This window comes from Oratosquilla oratoria, chromosome 30, assembly GCF_046742065.1.
Source record: "Oratosquilla oratoria isolate Oo_2021 chromosome 30, ASM4674206v1, whole genome shotgun sequence".
Taxonomy (NCBI): domain Eukaryota; kingdom Metazoa; phylum Arthropoda; class Malacostraca; order Stomatopoda; family Squillidae; genus Oratosquilla; species Oratosquilla oratoria.
In genome coordinates, this window is record NC_134806.1 from 4,881,204 (window position 1) to 4,906,259 (window position 25,056).

General features: G+C 45.0%; 1 protein-coding gene across 7 annotated transcripts in view; it reads right to left on the reverse strand.

The window, feature by feature from the left end:
* Positions 1-25,056, reverse strand: part of LOC143040991 (uncharacterized) — a 577,258-nt gene that overhangs the window by 366,464 nt on the left and 185,738 nt on the right. The window contains exon 1 of one of the 7 annotated variants that reach the window (XM_076212487.1): positions 581-838. The exons of the other annotated variants lie outside the window; for them this stretch is intronic. Within the exon in view, the coding sequence (XP_076068602.1) occupies positions 581-588 (8 nt within the window). The 5' untranslated portion in view covers positions 589-838. Of the gene's footprint in view, positions 1-580; positions 839-25,056 lie in introns of those variants that run through there. 7 annotated transcript variants of the gene reach the window in all.

Here is a 25,056-nt window from a genome sequence, read left to right on the forward strand (position 1 = left end):
AATAATAATAATAAAAAAAATCGAACATTGGAAATTTCCGAATTTCCTACACTCCCATAAATCCAAACAATGGTGACCTGCTGACAGGTCAATGATTCCCGCATGAGTGACGTCATCTGACGTGACTCTTGACACCGAGTGACCACGTGACACGGCTGTGACACGTGGCATGAGGTTGACACTCGTCGACAGAAACTGAAATCAAACGTCGTTGATTAATGTCAGCACTGACACTGACAGGAAATTGGAAAACTGACGGGACACTGTCAATGACTGACGGAAAGCTGACAGACGAGATCCTGATGCTGCCACTGGTTCACGAGCCACTGACATCAGCTGACGCAATACTGACAGCACCGTGTCAACGGTGATATATAACCGACGTGTCTACAGAATTCAATGTCATCAATGACAAGCACATCAACGTAACCGACGACCACTGAGTATCAAAAACAACTCACTGTCCCCCACAGGATAAATAACACCACCATCTCGCTTCCTCCCAAGGAACCCGTTACAGCAGAAGAACCACCTGAAGGAGGCATCACCGATCTCGTGCCCAATCGAGGATCCTACTTACATCCTCATGGTGGTGGGAAGGCCCACTGGCTCCTGGGGAGGGCGCCGGGCACCGGCGGCGGCGACGGCGGCGGGGGGCGCTACCTGCGGCAGCCCCAGCTGCACGTCGCGGCACGAAGGTGAAGCGAGGTGACGGTGAGGGGGAGGTGGTGGAGGACGGGGGATGGGGAGTGTGGGGGGGACGCGGCCGGCGGAGAACACGAGGGGTGGGAGGAGGAGGAGGACACTGTTGGGGAGTCCAGAGGAGGTGTGCGCGAAGTAGTCGCTACCCTGATACTGGTGGGCACTCGGGCTCGGAGGGGAAGGGAGGAGGAGGGGGAGGGGGAGGGCGAGGAGGACCACGACGGGGAGGTGGTGGTGGAGGAGGAAGTGGTGTGAGGAAGAAGGTCGGTGGAACAGCAACTGGAGGAGGAGGAGGAGGAGGAGGAAGCAAAGCTCGGGCAGAAATGCTGCAGAAGGGAAACCATGGGGGAGACTGGGAGGGTGCTTTCGGAAGTCTTGAGCAGGAGGGACTTCGAAATTTCGTGCAGAAATCAAAATTTCGTGAAGTCAAATTTTCGAGAAGTCAAAATTTCGAGCGAAGGTCGAACTCGAAGAAAGAGGATCACAACAAAGCGAGAAGTGTTCCTACAGGTAAAATGGGTGCTGCAGGTGACAGGGGGGTGGGGGGTGGTCCTGGTGGTGGTGGGTGAGCGGATGGAGGTGGGAGGAGGTGAGGGGGGTCCATTCCTTATCAACACCGACGACGACGACACAGCTTTGTTTACGTCTTGGACACTCACTGTATCGCGAGGAGGAGGAGGAGGAGGAGAAAGAGAAGGTGGGTGACCAGGGAGAGGAGGAGGAGAAGGGGAAGAAGAGGAGGAGGAGGAAGAAGAGGAGGAAGAGGGAGAAAAGGAAGATAGGGAAGATAAGGGAGGAAGAAGAGAAAAACAGACGATGAGAAAGAAGGAAAGGAGGAGGAGGAGAAGATGGGTGAGCAGGAAAAGGAGGAGGAAAAAGAGAGAGAGAAGAGGAAGAGAGAGAAGATAAGGGAGACGGAAGAGAAAAATAGAAACGATGAGAAAGAAGGAAAGGAGGAAGAGGGGGAGGAGGAGGAATAGGAGGAGGAAGTGGGGAGGAGGAGGAAGAGGGGGAAGAGGAAGAAGAGGGGGAGGGGGAGGTGGAGGAGGAGGAGGGGGATGGGGACTAAGAAGGAGAAGAGTGTGTGACAACGGAAGAGAGTAATACGAGAGAGGAGGAGAATAAAAGAGGAGGTAGTGAAAGGAGTAGTGAAGAAAATAGTTGGCAAAGAGGAATTAGAGAAGGAAGAGGAAGAAGACGAAGAAGAGGAGGAAAAGGAGGAAGAAGAGGAGGAAAAGGAGGAAGAAGAGGAGGAAAAGGAGGAAGAAGATGAGGAAAAGGAGGAAGAAGAGGAGGAAAAGGAGGAAGAATAGGTAGAACTACTAACAAGATTACGACGAAAGAAGTAAGGAAGGGAGCGGAGGGTGGATTAAACAAAGAGAAAGAAAAGAAAAGGAGAAAGAAAAGAGAAAAGAGAGAAAAGAAGAGAGAAAGAAGAGAGAAGGAGAAACAAAACGGAAGGAAACCGAGGAAGAGAAGAGAGGAATACTAATGCGACGGAGGGTAACGGTATGGAAATGATCAAATTCCCAGGAAGAGGCGCTGTTGGAAGAGAAGCGGAAGAGGAAGAGGAGCGAAGAGGAAGGAAAAGGAGAGGAGAGATGGCAGAGGAGAAGAAGGAGGAGGAGGAGGAGGAGGAGGAGGACGAAGTGGAGGAGTGTAAGATAATGGGATGGTATGGAGAAAGAAGACTGGTAGAGACAAGGGTATATAAGAAAGGAGAGAGAGAGAGAGAGAGAGAGAGAGAGAGAGAGAGAGAGAGAGAGAGAGAGAGAGAGAGAGAGAGAGAGAGAGAGAGAGAGGACGTGTGTGTGTGTGTGTGTGTGTGTGTGTGTGTGTGTGTGTGTGTGTGTGTGTTTATCTTTATCCTGAAACAACTACTTCAGATAAGAAGATACTGCAAACTAAACAGACTCCTAGGCCCTTCCCCTATTCAATCACTGACCACCTGATTGGTCCATAAATTATACACGAACCAATGAGCTCCTTCGGCTCTACAAGGGGGCGTGGCTTCTAGGGCCACATGGGAGTGGACGACTCCAAACATCAACTGCAGCGAACTACACAATCTTTATCCTGGCTAACGTCTGACACCTCCCAGCTGTCGCCAGTTGATTTTATTCAGGCCGAGGGCGTGGACGAGAAAGGACAAATATAGAGAATAAGGTCAGTATGATGGGCCGAGTGATTAGGGCGAGGGGGAGATAAGGACAAGGACACAGAGTTATCGAGGGTGGTGTACGGTCTGCGTACAGCGTAAACATGGATGGTGGTGGTAGCGGTGGTGGTGGTCATGGTGGACGCTGTGGTAGTGACGACAGTGGTAAAGGTGGTGGTAGTAATATAAATATTGGCAGTGCTCTTATTGTTGTCACTGTCGGTTCAGGCAAACGACGGGGCATCGCACAGCCGCACCCACCCTTTTCCCCCCAGCCCTGAGGCATTCGAAGACCTTCAGCCGGGCGACTTTACTTCGGAGACTGCAATAGCTTCGAAATGGCCAAGAGTTTATGGATTTCTGTTGAGACCATTGCCCTGTAGCTCTGAATCCCTTTAACCATATGTCACCCTTTATATATTCTATTCCACCTTCCGCCATACTATTCTATTTAGCACCTAGTGCTGAAGGGTTTAAGGTTAACCTAACTATGAGGGCGTTGTGCTTCCGAAGTGTGCTGAAGAGCTTCAGCAGAGGAGGAGGAGAGGGAGGAGGATGTGGAGGAGATAGAGGGGGAGGAGCGCCATCAGGGTTGGGTTGTGTGAGAGAGGAACTATTAAAGAGAGACAGATCCAAACAGAATAAACGATTTGTACATGACCTGAAGGGGGAAAGGGAGAAGAGAAGGAAGAAGAGGATGGGGAGGCAGAGGAAAAGAGGAAGAGAAAGAGGGGGAAAAGAGGAAGAGAAAGAGGAGGAAGAAGAGATGGAGGAAAAGAAGGAGGAAGATACCCATGGGAGTGGAGGAGGAGTAGGGGGAGGAAGGAAGGTGGTTAGGGAAAGTGTGAGGGGGAAGAGGGGAAGGGGAAAGGGAAAGGGGAAGAGGGGGACGGGGAGGGGGAGGAGGAGGGGAAGGGGAGAAGGGAGAAGGAGAAGAGGATTAGGTGAGGAGGAAGAGGAAGATGGGGAGCAGAAGGGGAGGGGGAAGAGGAAGAGGGTGAAAGGGAAGAGGGGTAAGAAGGTAGATATCATTAATGGCCGTGGAAGCAGTGAACTATGGAAAGAACAGGACATGACGACGAAAAGGTGGAGGTTGGGGGAAGGAGTAGGAGGAGTAGGAGGAAGAGTAGGAGGAAGAGGAGGAGGAGGAGGAGGAGGAGGAGGAAGTTCGAGAGAAGTCGAAAGAGGAGACTGGAGTCAGGCGGAGAGGCGCCTAAGCGAAAGAGGCATCACGTGTGTGTATGCATGTATGCATATGTACAGTATATATATATATATATATGGAGAGAGAGAGAGAGAGAGAGAGAGAGAGGTAAGGATAGGAAGAAAGAGAGAGAAGTAGACGACGCAATACCTTCATGGAGGCATGGAAACCGCGCCCATGACAGAACGCCTCCGCAAGACCGTCCCAGCGCTGAACGCCGCCCACACAAGTCCTGGGTCATACGAGGTCACCTGTCCTTCACGACTGTCTGGAACAGCGACACCAGCCCAGCATGTTGTACTGCACTTCAGTGCAATCACGATCTGGTACACCTATCGAAAGACCTCGCAATTCACTTTCGGTCGTACCCCTGGTATGCATACACACACATACGTACATCCATGTGCACACGTATACATTCGGATTGCTAGTGTCCCATATCAAGACCCGATAAGGCTTGAAAGCTTCCGCAACACTGCAAAGTGTTACTGTCTCACCTGAGCAAGGGAATGGTGCGTGCGTATGTGTGTGTTGCGTGTGTGTGTGTGTGTGTGTGTGTGTGTCTGTGTGTGTGTGTGAGAGTGTTTACCTAGTTTTATCTTGCACTATACGGGAATGAAGCTGTGCTCATGGGGTCCCGTCTATCTCTAATTATCAATTTCTGCCTTAAATTCATCAATGCTGTTGGCCTCGACTAAATTTTCATTCTTGTTCCACCAACTGATGCACCTGAATGTTCTCTAACGTCTTTTATGTGATTTTACTTGTTTTTGTTTATTTATTCATTCATCTATGCATTTGTTTTTTCTCTGTTTTTCTTTTACCCCGCCTCATCGAAAGTTTTTTTCCAGGTCCAGGTGTACACAATCCACCCAACCGAGATCTCAGCACAAAAACTCACTCTCGGAAGAAGAAGAAGAAGAAGAAGAAGAAGAAAAAAAAAAAACCTCACTTTTCTGAATGCAAATTTGTCAACCAAGATTCCTTTTCTTTCGATCAATTCATCCATTCTATATATATATATATATATATATATATATATGTGGGGGGGGGTTATTGACACCAACTGACCGTACTTCCTCCTTTAAATGAATATTGGAACCACGTTGGCAAATCTTTAGTCCAATGGCACCTTCCCTTCTTCTTTTGTTGTATTTTCTCCACAAATTGTTTTCTACATTCTTCCAGTATCCAATCATCTGAGATCCCATCGAGCCCCGAGGCCGTTCTCGCTTCCAGGTTCTCGAGAAGTGTAATGACCTCGCGTACTTCCACTTCCATGCTCTTTAAAACTTCGTCCTTTTCTCCCTCAAAACATTATTCTTGGTGAATACTTCCTTGGTGAACACTTATTACATCATTACTATTGTTACTATTATCATTCATTATTACTATTCTATTATCTATTTCTTATTATACTTATGATTTTCTTCATATGTATCCCATCAACTTTCAACTTTCATGTTTCAACTTATATATCATTTATTTATATATTTATGATAATATCTATTTATGAATTAATTTATTTATATATTACCCTATCACCTTTTCCTATATTTCTACATATATTTGTATAATCATTTCAGGCTCTTTTATATTCTTTTTGTTTTGTTTTTATTCTTATTTGGCCACTTCTTTCATGTCTTGTGTCTTTTGTTTTGCTTTCGTGCGCGCGCGCGCGTGTATTTACCTCACTGCACCACACAGGAATGGGGAAATGCCCGTGAGGTCCCGTCTTTTATACTCCAATCATACTAGGCGACAAATTCACGTATGGTTCCAATTTGGGATATATTTCCTTATTTTGTGTGTGTGTGTGTGTGTGTGTGTGTGTGTGTGTGTGTGTGTGTGTGTGTGTGTGTGTGTGTGTGTGTGTGTGTGCGTCACACCATTATTCATAGCTTGCTCTATATACGAGCTCTAAGCTAATAGCTTTCCATTACGAGTCTTGCATGTGGTTCAAGATACGAAGCAAATCACACGTGTACACACACACACACACACACACACACACACACACACACACACACACACACACAGGGCTGAAATAATTTCAGTATCGCTGCGCTGCGGGTTGTTACTCCAACTCTCGTGGGCGGTGAGTTGGGTGTGTGTGTGCGTGTAAGGTCACAGCATTACCCAGAGGTCGGTCACATACGAGCTCTGAGCTCTCTTTCGAGAGGGAAATAGCTGTCGATCACGAGTCTAACACGTGATCCAAGACCATGGTGAATCACACGCAGATTACATTGGCAGACCGCTCCTACAGGAGTTTTATATCTATGACATGGTCGTAAACCAAAAATAAATGAATAAATAAATACATAAATAAAGAAATAAACACACATACTGGGACCTACACAAGTAAACAAAACAACTCATTGTCAGATATTTTTGGAAATGACTTCTGCGTTTATTCAGACGGTACATTATCATACCTCCTCCGCCTGATTCCATTTACTGACGAAATTGTTTCAACCTATTTCCAGGTCAAACCTGTCAAAGCAGGTCATTTCTGCCACCTGGTCGGTAGTGCAAGTTCTCAATTCTGATACTATCAACTATCCGCCCTTCCATCAAATAGGCCCAAATGTTTTAGGCAGTTTTCGTATGATTTGTTTCTTATGTCTGGTACCCTAGCTCGTCCATATACCCTTACTGATCGATGAATATAACTACAAATTCGGAAATCTTAAGAAAACTGCATATATTCTCCCCTTTCTCCAGTCTTCGTCCCAATCCTTACACACACACACACACACACACACACACACACACACACACACACACACACACACACACACACACACACACACACACACACACACACACACACACACACACACACACACACACACACACACACACACACACACACACGACTCTTGGTGCAATGGTAGAGCTCCTGGCTGCCACTACGGCGGTTCGGGTTCGAATCCCACCCAGGGCTGAAATGATTTCAGTATCGCTGCGCTGCAGATAGTTACTCCAACTCTCGTGGGCGGGGAGTTGGGTGTGTGTGTGTGTGTGCTTGTAAGATCACAGCATTACCCATAGATCGGTCATATATGATGTCTTGAGCTCTCTTCCGAGAAGGAAATAATTGTCGAACACGAGTCTAACATGTGATCCAAGACCATAGTGAATCACACACACACACATCCATCATGCTTTCCATTTCATCAGACTGAACTCTGCATCTATTAACATGGTTCTGCATGGCCGAATCATTATTCTTTCTTCCCGTGTTCCTGCCACACTTCTTGTACCCGTCAGTCCGTGCATGACTTCCAACTTCCCCACTCCACCTCCATTTCTATCCACTCCTCCAGCTCCACCTCATCCACTCGGCCACCTCCACCTCATCCACCCATTCTTTTCGTACCCGAACGCCGAAGTAAACAAAGAACGGGCAAAGGAGGGAACCGGTCTGGAAGGTAAATGCCACCGAGCATGAGTGCATGACACTGGCCAAAGAATTACAACACGCTCAGGTACACTGCAAGCCTATCTACTTTTATACAATACATTCAAATATACCTGTTTTGGGTTATATTTCCCTACTTTGTGTGTTTGTGCTTCTGTGTGTGTGTGTGTTTGTGCTGTGTATGTGTACTGTGTGTGTGTGTGTGTGTGTGTGTGTGTGTGTGTGTGTGTGTGTGTGTGTGTGTGTGTGTGCGTGCAAGGTCACAACAATGGTCATAGATTGATCTATATACGAACTCTAAGGTAATAGCTAACTATTAGGAGTCTTATACGTGATTCAAGAGTCAACACACACACACACACACACACACACACACACACAATATATATATATATACATATATATATATATATATACACATATAAACATATATATAATACACACACACTACACATACATGCAGTGGTATTCAAATATTAATAGATACACACATCTGTTCATGTACAGAACACACAAATATGCTTACCATACTGGAAAGTAGCTACACTCGTTGGGTCCCGTCTCTCCGCTACTAACATGGAATTAGTTTACGGTTTCTTATTTGACTAATTCCTCTTCTAAACTATCTTCCTTGACAGCCTTCAGACATCTAATTCTTTTCACACCATAACCTAATGTCCTTTTCCCGTCCCAAACCAAAAGAATCTCGTCACTCTTACTCCGGTGGCGTCATCGTAAGCGTGCTGGTCTCGCATCAGCTTAGTTGTGGGTTCGAATCCCGCACTCCTCTCCGATTCCCAGCAGTGACGGCTTCGGCCAAAGCTACTCAGCGCCTCTTGGCGTGGGCTCCTCACAGTTATACCGAATCCTTTCGCTGATCTAAACACCACAGTAATGTCACTCCCACCCCTCTCCCTCTCTCTCTCTCTTCTAACGAGGTCATTTCCAGTTTCCATAATCGCTTTGGCTGCTCGGCTGGGGAACAATTGAGCTGCAATTCTTTGTATTCCCTCGATCGCATTTATATCCTCCTTCTCTGCGAGGACTAAACAATCCTGCATATTCTGGTTCCCCATGGTCTTGGATCACGCGTTGGACTCATGATTGACAGCTATTTCCCTCCCAGAAGAGAACTCACTCAGAGCTCATATATGACCGATCTATGATAATGCTGTGATCTTACACGCACGCACACACACACACACACACACACACACACATACCAACTCCCCGCCCACGAGAGTTGGAGTAACAACCCGCAGCGCAGCGATACTGAAATTTCAGCCCTGGGTGGGATTCGAACCCGGACCGCCGTAGTGGCAGCCGGGAACTCTACCACTGCGCCACGAGTCGTAGCGCGCGCGCGCGCGCGCGTGTGTGTGTGTGTGTAAGCGTGTGAGTGTATACACGCACACGTACCTATAAACACAATATGTACATGTGTACGCGTGTGCGCGCACATGCCACAGACTTGTGTATGTAGGCACCCACGTTCCATGCACCGAGACGCCGTCAAAAGTAAACATATTAATATTTAGCAGTTCAGTGAGAATACGTCAGCTGCAGGTCCTTCGCGTTGGTAAACAAGGGAAAGGCGGGTCTCCCACTACCCCGTCCAGGGTCAATGAATCGCAAATGGCTGACAAGTACAAGAAGATAAGAAGCTATAAATTCGCAATAAAAGAAATACATTCCACGATATGTGTAGCTTTTTAATATATATGATTGCAAAAGATAAGATCAGAAGGTGAGGAGGAGCCTACGCCAGGAGGCGCTGAGCAGCTGCGGCCTTATTATGCGCTTGGACTATTGGTGGAGGTAAATGTCACTGTCAGGGATTGGAGAGGAGTGTGGGATTCGAACTCAAAACTAAGTGAATGCGAGATTATGGTTTCCATTACGCCACCAGTGCAGGAGAGCTAAGGAATATGTATAAAGCCATTACTTATGCACTACTGTTAAATGAAATATGTATTTGGGAGACCTACAGATACCGTGTACCTAGAGGCAAATGAGTCGAAGAAACATGAAGGGTCATCACATTAGGCTATTTTCCTTCAACCTCCGATTAATCGGCGATACCGCCAACCTCCAGAACTTTTCCTGCCGTAAAATCACTACAACAAACGATTTGTTTTCCCAACAAAGATACACAGAATGTCATTTGATATGCTGGAGGGAAATTGTCTTCCTCCAGCACATAAGATTCCTTCCCAAAAGCTACGGGCTGCAAATCTGTTCCACCAGTCGGAGGAAAAATAGCCTAATGTGATAACGTCTTAAGATGGCAATGGTGGCCAGCAGCTCTGTGTACCAGCTGCGCACTAAACTTGCACTCCAACTGCGCGTCATAAATTAAACCGGGAAATTAAAAGATCACAAGATTTTTTTTCTTTTTGGCAGGTGACATTTCATCAGAAATCAGTTCTGATATGTTTGTAAATATGGCCACTCGCCTTCACAATAAAATCATCTTATCATTTATAGTTTTATTCTTTCTGTATAATTCTCTCCTCTTTATTTATTTTTTCATTCATGCTCATGGTTCTTTTGCATTTTGTACTGATGTCTCGTTATGAGGAAGTCAACCAACAATTTTTCTCTCTCTCTCTCTCTCTCTCTCTCTCTCTCTCTCTCTCTACGGGGAGTCTAGATCCCATCCTTTACACAACGCTCCGAGTACAATCACCGTCAAAAGTCAAGTTGTCCCTCGTGGACCTTATTATGCATATAACATGTTATACACTGCATATCACGTAATACATTTTCCTATAAATCAGGCGTCTTACATTGAAGGATTCCTACGAACAAAAATCGAATAATCCATTGGACCCTTGCCTGAACCGAGTCTCGAGCGAGCGAGACCCAACTGAAGTAAGGATCTACCTTTTCGAATAAAATCACCTGACACTTGCCGCAAGTAAATATATAAAACACTTCGAAGCGTCATTCAGGAGGTGCTAAGATAAGAGGGAGGGTGGAGGGGTGTGGAGTGTATTCAGGGATGGAATGGGTGGGAATGATTTTATGCCTTTTTCTTTTCGGCTACCCCCCTTGTAAGGGGGAAAAAGCCTTGGTATATGTATGTATGTATGTACTTCGAAGCGTTAAAGGCTTCCATGCATCTTTATTATTTACTTGTTGCAATACCTTTTGTATCGAATGACACTTATCTTTTTAGTCCGACTGCAGGTTGGTAATGTTATTAAATTCCGTGGAACCCTTTCGGTAGATCAGGTGCGCCAGTTAGCACTACATTCATTTCCGTGGCATCCCCTCAGGGGCGAAAGAATGCACTCTTCTTCAGTCCCCTAAAGGTCTGTATTACTCAGTAAACCTTTCTGTCCCTTTAACCCACTGGTTCCCAAACTTTTCCAGGCTAGTGCCCCCTTGGCTTCCAGGTTGTCCCTTTAACTCACTGGTTTCCAAGCTTTTCCAGGCTAGCGCCCCCTTGGCTTCCAGGTGTATTCCTATCGCCCCCTCCCCCCTCATACACGCAAACGAACACACACACACACACACTTTTTTTTTTCTTTTTTCTTTTTTTTACTCGGACTTTGGACTACGAAACAAAGCTATGTATTCGTTTATAAATCTTATGCCAGTTCTGTCCTCTATAAACTACATACGAGTTCCTTTACCTTAATGTTTATACATGTTTTGTCATTCAGATTTTGTAATATATATATATATATATATATATATATATATATATATATATATATACAGTATATATATACTTACATGTACAACAATGAATGGGTCCCAGTGAACAGATTTACATTTCTCAACTACAATTCACTTTAATTCTAAGTCATCAACATTGAGTGTATGCCTCCTAGAGTTTCTTAATGTTGATGGCTCAGAATTAAAGTGAATTGTGGTTTATATATATATATATATATATATATATATATATATATATACACATATAATTGTTAACCGTTCCTAATGCATCCTATAGCCCCGTACTGCCCCCTTTTGCCTCGCCACCCCCAGACCTCCTCCCCACCCCCCACGGGCGGGCGGCACCGCCGGCTTTGGAAACGACTGCTTTCCATCGTGACACATCACACGAATTCAATCCCAAGTAACACTCGACGAATCTATTCTCCTAACGATTGGTACTAGGGGGGGGGAGGTCACCTCAGTCCGTCGTCCGGGGTCTCGGTATCTTGTTGACCTCTTCGCCACGGGGTCCTCCTGCCCTCGGGTGAATAAAATCGTCTGGCGCCAGACAGAACTACTTCGCTGGAAAGCGTCAACATGGCGGAGTTTGCCAAGGTCCGCATATAAGGAAAAAAATATTAACCTTTTACGTTAAAAAAATAAATAAATGAAATGAATAAATAAAACCAAATGTTAAAAAATTAATATATAAAATGAATAAATAAAATAAAATAAACGAAAATAAAATACGTTGTGAAAAACATTCACCATTTCAGTGTTCTGGAATTAATGTTATGCTTTTCATCCCTCACCACGCCTTGCAATGTTTTTCCCTCTCTTTCTTTCTTTTTTCCAACACACGGGGTTAAAAAGTTAACTGCCTTCAACACGACATCATACAAGGGAAAACCAGAAGCCGTGGCGTGGGATCAGATAAGAAAGTGGAGGAAGAGGAAGGCGACCAAATGAGGGAGATGGGAAAAAGCAGAGAAGAAGAAGAAGAAAAAAAAAAAGAGGTGAAGGATGATGAGGCGGAGGAGGGGTGAGGAGGAGGAGGAAGAGGGTGAAGAGGCAGCGGGAGGGGGAAGAGGAGACGGAAGAGTTGGAGCAGGAGGAGGGGTGAGAAGGAAGAGGGGTGAGGAGGAGGCGGAGAAGGGGGAAGAGGTTAGGAAGAAGAGGCGGAGGAAGCACAGGAGGAGGAGGCAGAGAAAGAGGAGGCTCAGGAGGAGGCGGAGGCTACTGAGACGAAGTATGTGAAAAGCCAATATCTAGATTATGTAGGGAAACGTTTCCAGACCCCAAGAATCCCCGGAACGACGAGAGCGTTTGGGGTACAGCAATGCAACGTTTTCCAGGAAAATGGACCGCCCAAGACGAGCAGAAAATTATATATATATATATATATATATATATATATATATATATATATATATATATATATATATATATACTGTATATATTCCATTTAACCCTTAATCTTCTGTGACTTCAGCGATTTTGTTCTGAGTAACGCCAGATAATTTTCATTTACTCTAAGAAATGTCTCGGTCTTGATGGATCGTGAGTATACTGTATAATCACTCACATACACACACACACACACACACACACATACATAAAATCTATTAGTAGTCTATATACTAAGAGCTTTTTTTCCCTTATAAGGGGGGGTAGCTATGTCAGAGGCACGGTATTCCCACCCATTCCACTCCCTTCCACCATCCTTTCCACTCCTCCCATCCCAGCTCCTCATGAATGACGAGTCATCCCTGCATCCGCCAAATGTACATGAATGATATTCGTCAAAGCAAATATAGCCTAATAAAGATATGAAATACTGCCATCTGCAATTATGAGAATACGAAAAAATCTACACTATTATGAGAATATAATGTAACAAAAAAAAATTTTTGTGAAAATTTACTGGGGCATAACTCATACACCATCTGCATATACGAAATATATAAAAGACGGGAAATTATCTATCAATTATAAACAAAAACTTGAACAATTTAATTAATACACGTACATGGGACGTTATAAGGGAACACTATATACCAAGGAGAAGGAGGAGGAGGAGGAGGAGGAGGAGGAGGGGGGTTGAGGAAGAGGAGGAGGAGGGGGGTTGAGGAGGAGGAGGAGGGGGTTGAGGAGGAGGATAAGAAGAAAGGGGAGCCATGATAGAAATCTTAAAGTATTTTAATTAGATTCTTGGTGCATCCTTCCTATATTAAGTGGATATACGATTTGTTTAATTTCGATAATTAATCAGTAAGATTCTCAACAAAGGCAATAGCGTAATTAAAAAAAAAATGAAATATCTTGATTAATCCTAATTATACATTTTTATATTATTTTAATTTCCATATTACTGATTTCAATGTAAAAAAATAAACAGTAATTTTAGTTATATCCACTGAACTATTAAAAATATTTTCAAGTTTCACGCAAGGAAGGGCAGTGGTATGCCAGCAATCTCTTCATGGCTCAAATTGGACGGTCAACAAAATAAGTGTGTGTGTGTGTGTGTGTGTGTGTGTGTGTGTGTGTGTGTGTGTGTGTGTGTGTGTGTGTGTGTGTGTGTGTGTGTGTGTGTGTGTGTGTGTGTGTGTGTGTGTGTGTGTACGTGCATACATATACCCAAAGGCCCTTCCCTCCTCGTGAAGGTAACTGTAATGTTATGGCGATCATAGTGCAATAGTACTGCTACTACTACTGTTACTACTACTACTTCTACCACTACTACTAATACATATACCAAAATTCCATTTCCCCTTTATAAGGGGTGGCCATAACAATACTAATTCTGTTAATATTACTACTACTACTACTACTACTAATAATAATAATAATAATAGTCGCTATTACTATCATTATCATTGCAACCATCATCAATAATATCACTGTACACTATCTGCTGCATCTACACCAAATTGATTATAAACAACATATTCTGGTTCTACACGGTTAACCCGTACATGTCTTGACTATTTATTCTGTCAGTTGACATGAAAGCAACGCCAAATACAAAGGAGGGAGGAGTAGAAACAAAAACACACATTCGACATCACAGTGGACTTGCTGAGACACCAACGCGCACGTGGAAGTACGCTGGCGATGGTTCGGGGTGGAAAAAGTTATGAAAACAAACAAGGCGTCACAATTATATAACCACAACCACCACCACCACTACCACCACCACCCATACCACCACTACCATTACCACTACTACCACTACCACAAGCCTCTACCTACATAATTTCTACAACTCCATTTACCATTTTCTACAACCCTCAATTATACATCTACCAACATTCCTACCACTACCACATTCATACCTCCACCATTCCCACTAACATTCCTACCACTACCACATTCATACCACCACCATTCCAACCAACTCCCACTAACATTCCTACCTCTCCCACACCCATACCACCACCATTCCTACCACTACCACACCCATACCACCACCATTCCCACCAACTCCTACCAACATTCCTACCACTACCATTCCCACCAACTCCTACCAACATCTCTACCACTACCACACCCATACCACCACCATTCCCACCAACTCCTACCAACATTCCTACCACTCCCACACCCATACCACCACCATTCCCACCAACTCCTACCTACAGCAACATTCCACATCATCCACAACCAACTCCCACTTCCACACCCTCACCAACACCATTTTCGAGACTTCCACGTCCACCACCAAATGACACAAACTCGACTTTGTCGCCGTGAAGGTATGTGTCATTGTGTTTAAGTCAAGAATGTTTTGCGACATTGGATCACGTCTTCTCCTCCTCTTCTTCTTCCTCCTTCCCCTCCTCCTCCCCGTCGCCTCCACCAACATACAAAGGCCACAACGGAACCTCGTCCTCGAATGGTCTCGTCGTAAGCCATCCTCGAGGGCGATAGGAGGCCCGTCTACGCGTTTCCTGGCGCGTTCGTGGTAAGGGGCTATCGCACTGGGCTTTTTTTCCTTCAGCAATTTGCCTCCAACCTCCATTTGAATAACTAGAATATGACATCGCTTACAGAAATCTAGACTTCTCTAAGAACATTTCGACAGTATATCTAACATTCGTATGAGTTTACAATTTCTAATTTCATCATTCAGCTTTGCTATATATGACGGAAAGATAATTTGATATTTGGAGATTTGAAAAATGAAATATTGTAACCGAAGTCGTTTTTACTTGAAACGAATTCTCAGCTGTCGGCGCTGGTGAAACCCGTGGAAGCCCAGTGTGATAATCCTTTTCAACTTCGCCGTCTGCCTCATGCAGGAAGTTCTGTATTAGGCGTCGAAGAGCTCCTGTCTTCGTCGAGTCTTGCTGGGAGAAAACGCAAATCATCACGAGAATAACTGGTCAGCTGCTAAGGGAGGGAGGGAGGGAGGGAGGGAGGGAGGGAGGGAGGGAGAGAGAGAGAGAGAGAGAGAGAGAGAGAGAGAGAGAGAGAGAGAGAGAGAGAGAGAGAGAGAGAGAGAGAGAGAGAGAGAGAGAGAGAGGCATTGGTCAGGTGAAGGGGAAGGGGAAAGGGAGGGGAAGGGAGGATGAGTGAGTAAAGGGAGAACAGTACGGTGAATGTTAGGGGGGAGAAGGGAGAAAGGGTGGACAGAAAGAGGAAAGGAGAAGGGGAACGAGGTATGGGAGTAAGGAGATGGGGAACTGAAGAGGAGAAGGGGGAAGGGGAAGGGGGAGGGGGAGGAGAGGAGGGAAGAGAAGGGGGAGGGGGAAAGGGGGGAGGAGGAGAGGGAAAGGGCAAGAGCGATATGCGTGGCTATAATTAGTTTAGTACAGCCTCATTCAATACATAAACTATAATAATCCTTATCCAATTAAACTGATCGAAATGGATCTTCATTAAATTTTATTCCTAACTCGGTTCTATGAATAGTCCAGATTACAAAGTTAACATACTGTGCCATGCTGCATAGCTGCTGACCTGAGATGTGGCGGGAGCAAGGTTGACCCTTCATTCACAAAACTTTGAGATGAAAGGGACAAACATTGGGTGGCCACCCTTCTTATAAGGGGAAAAAACGTCTTTTGTTGTATATATGTACGTATATATGCTTGGAAACAAGGATTTCCCAACATAAATATAGTGTGAGGTCTGCCCAGGAAAATAATGCGTTATTTCAACATAAAGCATTATACAACCATCATATTGATTGGTCTAAGGCAACAATTTTAGCCAAAGGAAAAAGCCTACAAGAAAGAAATATAATAGAATCCTGCTTAATATCAGGCACGTTTGATAAAAACATAAACTTAAGCTATGGTCATTTTAAATGTGATAAATTGGTAACCCAAATGGTCACCAAGATCTTTCCGCCAGATTGAGCCTTATGTGTTGGTCAGGTCGATAGAGGTAAGGTCATCCCCCCTTCTCACATTGTATTGTCTCCCCCTTCCCCACCCTATGGTTGCCACCTGATACATTTAAACACAACTCATCTCTGTCATTTAATCTGAAGATGTAATATACGAAAGTACTTACTGTCTACAAGTTTCCTTTCTCCTGTGGTTATTTTGCATTTTTGTATCACGGTGATGTGATTGCTTTCATGTGTGTGTGTGTGTGTGTGTGTGTGTGTGTGTGTGTGTGTGTGTGTGTGTGTGTGTGTGTGTGTGTGTGTGTGTGTGTGTGTGTGTGTGTGCGTGTGTGTGTGCGTGTGTGAGTGCGTGTGTGCGTGTATGCGTGCGCGCGCGTTTATATATAATAATGAACCCACGCAAAAACCCGGCACACGCGCTTCCAGCGGACTGGACGTGGAATTCTTCCAGTTACCCCTTTGGCCGCAGACGTCGCGTTCTCCACAGTAGTTCCGGGACGGGACAGCTCTCCTTCTTGTGCAGCTCCAACCAATATATTTCCCCCTCGGTTCGCATTTTTCCCCTTTTCTAATATAAAATACCAAAAGAAAAAAAAAAGAAAAACCTCAAGTGCCTCCTGGCGTAGCTCCTCGTTTTTATTCGTGTTTAATTGGCATGTGTATGGTTTTTTAGAAATATTTTCAAGACTAGTTATTCCAGTGATACAATTTTCAACAGACCTTCCAGAATATATGTTCGTGTTTAGGTATAATAAAAATATTACTCTGTGTGTGTGTGTGTGTGCGTATGTGTACACCATCTACGTACACAACTGCCTGCAAGCATAGAGAACATGCTGTAATAACAATTATAATAGATCCACCTTTAATACATCTAGTAATTACGTTTGACAGTCATTCAAGACTGAATATAATTAGAGGGTGTCTGTAACAAATGCAAAAAATACACCAAATTCCACTAACACGGCAATCGATAAAATCAATCGCACATGCACGACCACGCGTGTACACACACACGCACGTACGCACACATACCGGTACACAAACGCGCGCACATACATGTATAAACACGGCTCAAAATACGTATGTATTCTGTTCATACACAGCAAGTTGAAGAACAATTGGAAAGACGATGCTCATCCAGATTCCAGACCGCACCTGAACTTCAATCAAACTAAAGAATGTTCGTGTTGAGAGATGAGGAGAAGGAGGAGGAGAAGATGAAGGGGGAGGAGGAGGAGAAGATGAAGGAGGAGGAGGAGAAGTTGAAGGAGGAGGAGAAGATGAAGGAGGAGGAGAAGATGAAGGAGGAGGAGGAGAAGGAGGAGGAGGAGAAGAAGATGAAGGAGGAGGAGAAGATGAAGGAGGAGGAAGAGAAGAAGATGAAGGAGGAAAAGAACCGCAAGAAGAAGGAGAAGCGGACGAAGAAGAAGAAGAGGAAGAAGAAGAGGAAGATGGAAAGGGGGGAGGAGAGGAAGAAGGAGAGGGAGAAGGAGAACGAGAACGAGAGTGAGAAGAGGAGGGAAAAAGAGTGAGAAAGGAAGAGAAAGAAAAAGAGAGGATGAAAGAGGAGAGAGAGAGAGAGAGAGAGAGAGAGAGAGAGAGAGAGAGAGAGAGAGAGAGGGAGAGAGTGAGAGAGAGAGAGAGAGAGAGAGAGAGAGAGAGAGAGAGAGAGAGAGAGAGAGAGAGAGAGAGAGAGAGAGAGAGAGAGAGAGAGAGAGAGAGAGAGAGAGAGAGGGGGGGAGGGAAAAGGAAAGATGAGAGGGAAGAAGAAGAAAACGAAGTAAAAGAAGAGGGATAAAAAGAAGGAAGCTAAGGAGAGTATAAGAAAGAAAAAGAGAAAGAAACAGACGAAGACAAGGAGATTACCAGCTGCGACACTCCACAAGGCAAACAAGAGGCCAACAACCACGGGGCAGAAGCGGACGCTGGGCAGACACGAGCCCTGGAAATCAAGGCTGGAAAGATTCCAGCAGGGTCTGGAAAGACGACTTCCCTCGCATGTAAGACTTGTTTGATCGCAAATGATCACCATTTGCTCATATTTTTGCCAGCCGTGTAACAATGGATCCGCCGTGAGCTAGCGCCCTGTCACGCAGGCAGCAAGGGAGGCCAAAAATATAGACTGCAGATCCGATGCAGATATCAAACGCAAACACACACACACACTAGTGGCGCAGTGGTTAAAGCCACTGACTGCCACTACGGCGGTCCGGGTTCGAATCCCGCCCAGGGCTGAAATAATTTCAGTATCGCTACGCTGTGAGTTGTTACTCTAACTCTCGTGGGCGGGGTGTTGTGTGTGTGTGCGTGCGTGTAAGGTCACAGCATTACCCATAGATCGGTCATATATGAGCTCTGAGCTCTCTTCCAGGAGGGAAATAGATGTCGATCACGAGTCCAACACGTGATCCAAGACATGATGGTGGTGAATCACACACACACACACACGCATGCACACAAGGGCACACACACACGCGCACGCATACAAATATTCATATATACAATTACACATATACATAACAAATGTTCATACAAACAAATAACACTTGTACACACACACATACATTAAACACACACACACACATGTACGTATCCACACACAATTTTCCATATGCAGAATTATACACTAAATAACACACATTTCTATATACTTATCCAGACATTAAACATTGGTACCTGCCGGTATATCTAGCTTTAGTGCGAGAAATGCCGACCCAGTCGAAAGTACCATCTAAGCCTTACACAGCCACCGGCAGCCGCCAGACGATTTTATTCAGCTGGAGGAATCTCCCAGGGCTCAAGTGCCCGAGGAATACAACCGCCTACAGGAAGTGAGACACTGACATCGAGCGAAAAGGTCAACGGCACGAAAGGTACACAGAACTGCACGAAACGATGTCGTTGCAAAGCTGTGTAATGGAATGCAGAACCGCCTGGAATTCTGCATATACTCGTATATACAAGGTCAGGCGGCTACAGTGCCAAGTGCTGCACTGCATGTATACAGGGTATATAAATGCACACACACACACACACACACATATATATATATATATATATATATGCAGAAAAAACGCTGGGAAATAAGAAGCTTAGTCCGAACGTTTTCGTCTATTTAAGACATTATCAAGGAATACACGTGTATTCCTGATAATGTCTTAAATAGACGAAAACGTTCGGACTAAGCTTCTTATTTCCCAGTGGTTTTTTCTGCATATTATTTTCACGTGTGCCTTGTGAATTACTGCAATATATATATATATATATATATATATATATATATATATAATGTGTGTGTGTGTGTGTGTGTGTGTGTGTGTGTGTGTGTGTGTGTGTGTGTGTGTGTGTGTGTGTGTGTGTGTGTGTGTGTGTGTGTGTTTTCATCTACCAGATCCTTTCTCCTGCCTCGTCTTCCTCTGATAAGTGCGTTTGTGCCATAATAGGAAGCGTCCCAGTCTGTCTCGCATTCACTAGTTAAGGATTCGAGTTCCACCCTCCCCTCCGATTCCCAGCAGTGACTCTACCCTGAACCAACAGTCTACAAAGTGCATAGGGCAAAGGTTACGGCTTCGGCCGCAGCTACGAGCTCTCTCTTCCTCACCTCCTCCTGTCTTGAGCAAGCAAAGAGCGGCTCAAGTGTTTGGCTTTTCACCCCGGGAAGCCACGGCTTCTGACCGTGCAATAAGTCGTTGCCTCTGTGCCTGCCCTCCATAACACCATTCTACGCCACGCGGAGTGCCAACTCTCCCACAAACCCCTGACATCCTCATGGGCGTGAATCGCTGGTGGCTACAGATTCCCTGTGGGCGTGAGTCGTCCACCCTCAGTGTGTATGTGTGTGTGTGGGGGGGTAAAGTTTCCCTGCCACGCAATTTCTTGATCACGTGACTTGACTGTTTACTACCATCGTGTGCGACAATGTAATATCCTCCGGTGACTGGATTCCATTCCAGAGGGAAACTCTCTATGGAGGCTGGACTTGCTGGAACCAACCAGGAGCTCCTGGCCAACTCGAATACTTGGCGTTTCCTTCCTCAGACGGATAAGCTCTTCGTGTCACCCTACTTAAGGCAGTGTATCTAACCTGGAATTGCTACAATAAAAACTATGGGATTAATTACTGGAAATGTCTCTCTCGTGTAGTAATGTAGTGTAGTCCTTGTAGCCTGATGTTACAGTTGGACTGCATCAAAAAGGGGTACCGAGGTCAGACAAAGAATTACGAAAGGCTGCCTTAAGTTAAAGTCACACCTGCCTTTGTTGGACCTTGGGATATTTAAGACCTCAAATGTCCTTAGTGTCGTCACGAGTTGATTCTAGAGGGGGCTTGGACCACCATCCATTTGGCTTCTCGCCAGGTCAGCCACTTCACTCTCAAGTTAAGTATATTTTGAACTTGACGGAGTTTCTTTCCTAATGTTAATGGGATACACATAACAAGGTTTTTTAACAATGACAAGTTTTTTTCTGTTTGATAATGGAATCTGATCAAAATATTTACATAAAATAATGATAATTATAACGACAATAACGATAATAAAGTAAACAAACACCTTCACAAATAAACAATGTGTAAACAAACAACCACAGATAAAAGCCTTCCAAAGTTGTCCGGTAAATCTCATATTCCAATGAATAAAATTTACCTCAAGGAATATTTTCTCCTGTGCATTAACCTAAGTATTTTACCAATACACTAATTCCAATGTCTGAAGTAATTAGTGAATCTAATATGCTCCCGTCTAGTTATACTGAATGGACCATACGATCTATTAGTGGGTAGAACGCACACCGTGTGTGTGTGTAGATGACGCTCCTCCCAATTGTTAGGGCCATTAAGGACTCTGGGGATTAATTAGTGTATGGGAACTAATTAACCGACAGCCACTGTCCGTGCGCTCAGATCTCTTACATTTGCGGCTTCAACTCTTATGATACAGAGAGGAATTCTCCCTTTTGCTCACTTCGTCCTCTTTTATACGTTGTTGTGTCCTCCCCCACTCTGTGCCATTTGCCCCTCCCCCTCCCCCCACCGCTCAGTCATCTTTAAGCTCCTTATGACCTTCGTCTTTAAAACCTCTTTCTCACAAAATCTTTTTCTTCATTCACTTCTCCAGTTTTTCTGCCCCGCTTTCTTTCTTCCGTTCCCGTCATTTCTTCTTCCTGGTCTCAGTCGTTTTCCATTGTTGTTATTTTTTTTCTCCTCCTCTTTTTCTTTTTAACCAGATCTGGGAACAGAATCAAACTGTCTTAGATGACAACATATCACAGATGACACTGAGCACATCATTCTACACTGCCCCACACTAACAATACCCAGACAATAACACACTGGCCGTTGCCGGTTACCTGGGAGTCCTGGGGCAACGGATTGATACTTTATCTTACCATTCCACACTCCTGTCTCCTCTTCCTCTTCCTCCACTTCTTCCCCATCCTCCTCCCCTTTCTCTACTTCTCTTCCCTTTTCTCTAAATATTCCTCTTTCTTATTTGGCTGCTTCTTCCTCACTCTCCTCCTCCTCTGCTTTATAACCATCCACCTCCTCCCTTTTCCTCTTGCTTCTTCTCATGTTGACTCTTCCTCACCTTCCTCCTCTTCTTCGCTCCCCTGAATTCCCCCTCCGACCTTCTTCTCGCCTCCCCACTTCACCCTTATCGTCTCTCGCGGGGGCCAAGCCAGGCTTCCACACCCCGCCCCTATCACAACACCGCCCGTCCCGCCCTAGTGGTGTTATGACAGGCCACTAAAGATGGCCGCTACAGCAACACTCCGCTACAGACATACCAAGGCCGCGGCCCTACACGGGGAGGCACACGCACGCACGCACACACACGCACACACACACACACACACACACAAGAGCCACCCGGGGATCATGGCTGCATACTGCGCACTAAAAACCCGCCGAGGGGTCAAGGCCACCACATGTGCTCACACAGACACTTCCGCATGTCGTCCTCAGTGGGCGGCTTGTTTCGGGCAGAGCAGTCACCTTGGCCTTATGTACTCGAGCATTCAGAGTAACAGGCAGTTGTCTGTGGCCGTGGTGGGAGGGAATAGGTCTCATTGGTTTGAAAAAGTACGGATTGTACTATTATGAATAAACATATATATTTCTATTGATAGCCTAGTTGGTAAGTCACTACCGCAGTTGCCATGAGGATGCTGGGGTTCGAGTCCTTGGCAGTACCGCATTTCAATTTCATGTCGGCCTTGATGGCTTAGAATTAAGGTGCACTGTGGTTGTTAAAATGTGTATATATATATATATATATATATATATATATATATAATATATATATATATATATATATATATATATAGTAATCTTCTCTCTAATACAATTTTTGTTATATTGGATAGCCGCTGACGTTTTGACGATCTGTGTAGCTGATCGATCAAAATTGCAGACTTTTTTTCCCCTCATTGTTCAATGTGGAACAGAGGTTTCCAATATTCATCTGGGTACCAGTATCTGCAGATTTCGAGGTCTCTTACCTCTCCTTCAGCTGGGTGGGAACAGTAATTACCCTGACAATCTGAGTTTACAGGTTCATAAGTACAGTGACCTCAATGGGCGTGGTTTGTGATCACAGTAACAGAGTGGTCACATCAGTTACGGACATTTGACCACTCGGTGACCACTCGGTGAGGTCACTCAACTTATGAACAAATAAACTCGAGTTATCAGAATAATTACTATTCCCACCCAACTGAAGGAGAGAGGTAAGAGACCTCGAAATATGCAGATACTGGTACCCAGATAAATATTGGAAACTTCTGTTCCACATTGAACAATGAGAGAAAAAAAAAAGTCTTACGCAATTTTGGGCGATCAGCTTAAAAAAAAAAAAAAAGATATATATATACACACACACATATATACATACACGCACATTCCCGACATACCCTCTACATGTAACCTTTAGTAAGTCAAGCGCTGAGTAGTGGAAGGTGAGTGGGCAGTGTTACAAATAAAAGCAAAATTCTTTCCAAACAGGTTCTTTTCCCAGCGTCGAAACATTTACATAACACTATGCCGGATTAAGCCACCGGGGTACAGTGGTACAAAGGTTGTATCGTCCCTCAGGGGATAGGCCGGTCCTGCAGTGCGCCATTAAGGCTGAACTGCAACAGGACGGGACAGGGAGAAGGGCTGGGTGAGGGGAAGGAGGAAGGGGAAGGGGCAAGGGGGAAGGGACAGAGGGGTAGGGGGAAGGGAAGGGGACGGGCCAGGGGGAGGGCAAGGCGGGACGGGACGGGGGGGGGGGGAGCGGGAAGGGGCAGGAGAAAAAAGAGAGGGAAGGGGAGGGGCTGGGAGAGGGGGAAGGGACAGAGGGGAGGTGGAAAGGAAGAAGGGGGGCAGCAGACAACGCCCTCGCTGGGGACGGTGTTACGTCCTAACAAGGCGGAGTCTTTTAATCGCAATATATATATATATATATATATATATATATATATATATATATATATATATATATATATATATATATATATATATATATATATATATATATAAAGGAACGAAAATTCTTCTTCTTGAGAGAGAGAGGGGGGGGAGGGAAAGGAGCGCTTCTGTCATTCAGGACTTTCTACATTTAGGAAGTTCTCCTTCTGAACATCACAAACTTCCGAATTTCAGTAAGCTCTCGATAGGAAGAAATCCGCGCTAAAGAAACTTTGTCGAGTGTCACACCGTAATGGCTCCTTGACCCGGGACCTAGTTTAGTGATCGCAAGTTAACTAACCTAAGGGCAAGTAAGTGTTCACACTAGGATAGTTTGGAAGCAAGCTGACTAACTTTCCGTTGACACTGGACAAATAGAGGGCTAGTTTACAAGTCGCTAGTACTAGCAGCTAATAAACTAGCTCCCGGTCAACGAGGCTTAATGGACCTTGCCCAGAAACCTCCCGGATGCCAGGCGCGTGGAGCCGGAAGTGACGTATAGCGCCGGGCGATTTTATTCAAATGTGCGCTGCTGTTCTAGCGAAGGCCGCTACTAAGATTATTCCTACACAAAGAACCATATTCCGCGCCCACTCTTGTACAAAGACCTCTCCCCCAATCTTCTACACTGCCACGCCATTCCTGCAAACTTCTCTATCTCGTCTCTTCGCCTTCTGCCTGATGGGTAGCAGATTATAATAATATGGTAAGTGTACGTAATTTCGCATGGGCGGGTCACGCATACACACACGCATTCAGACTACACATTACTGTGAACGGGAAAAAAAATGTAACCATGTGTGTGTTGGCGCTACTGCCGATCGCAACAGTTGTTAAAGATGTTATCACGCTGAGCTCTCTTTCCTACGACTGTTGGCGTAGGTTTGCAGCCCACAGTTTTCGGGACGGGATCTGATATGCTGGAGGAAAATCATTTCCCCCCCAAGCGTTTCATATTATATTCTATGTATTTATGTTGAGAAAATAAATTAGTTTGCCATAGTCATTTTACGACGGAAAAAGTTATGGAAGTGGGCGGTACCGCCGATTAATCGGAGATTGGAGGAAAATTAGCCCAGTGTGA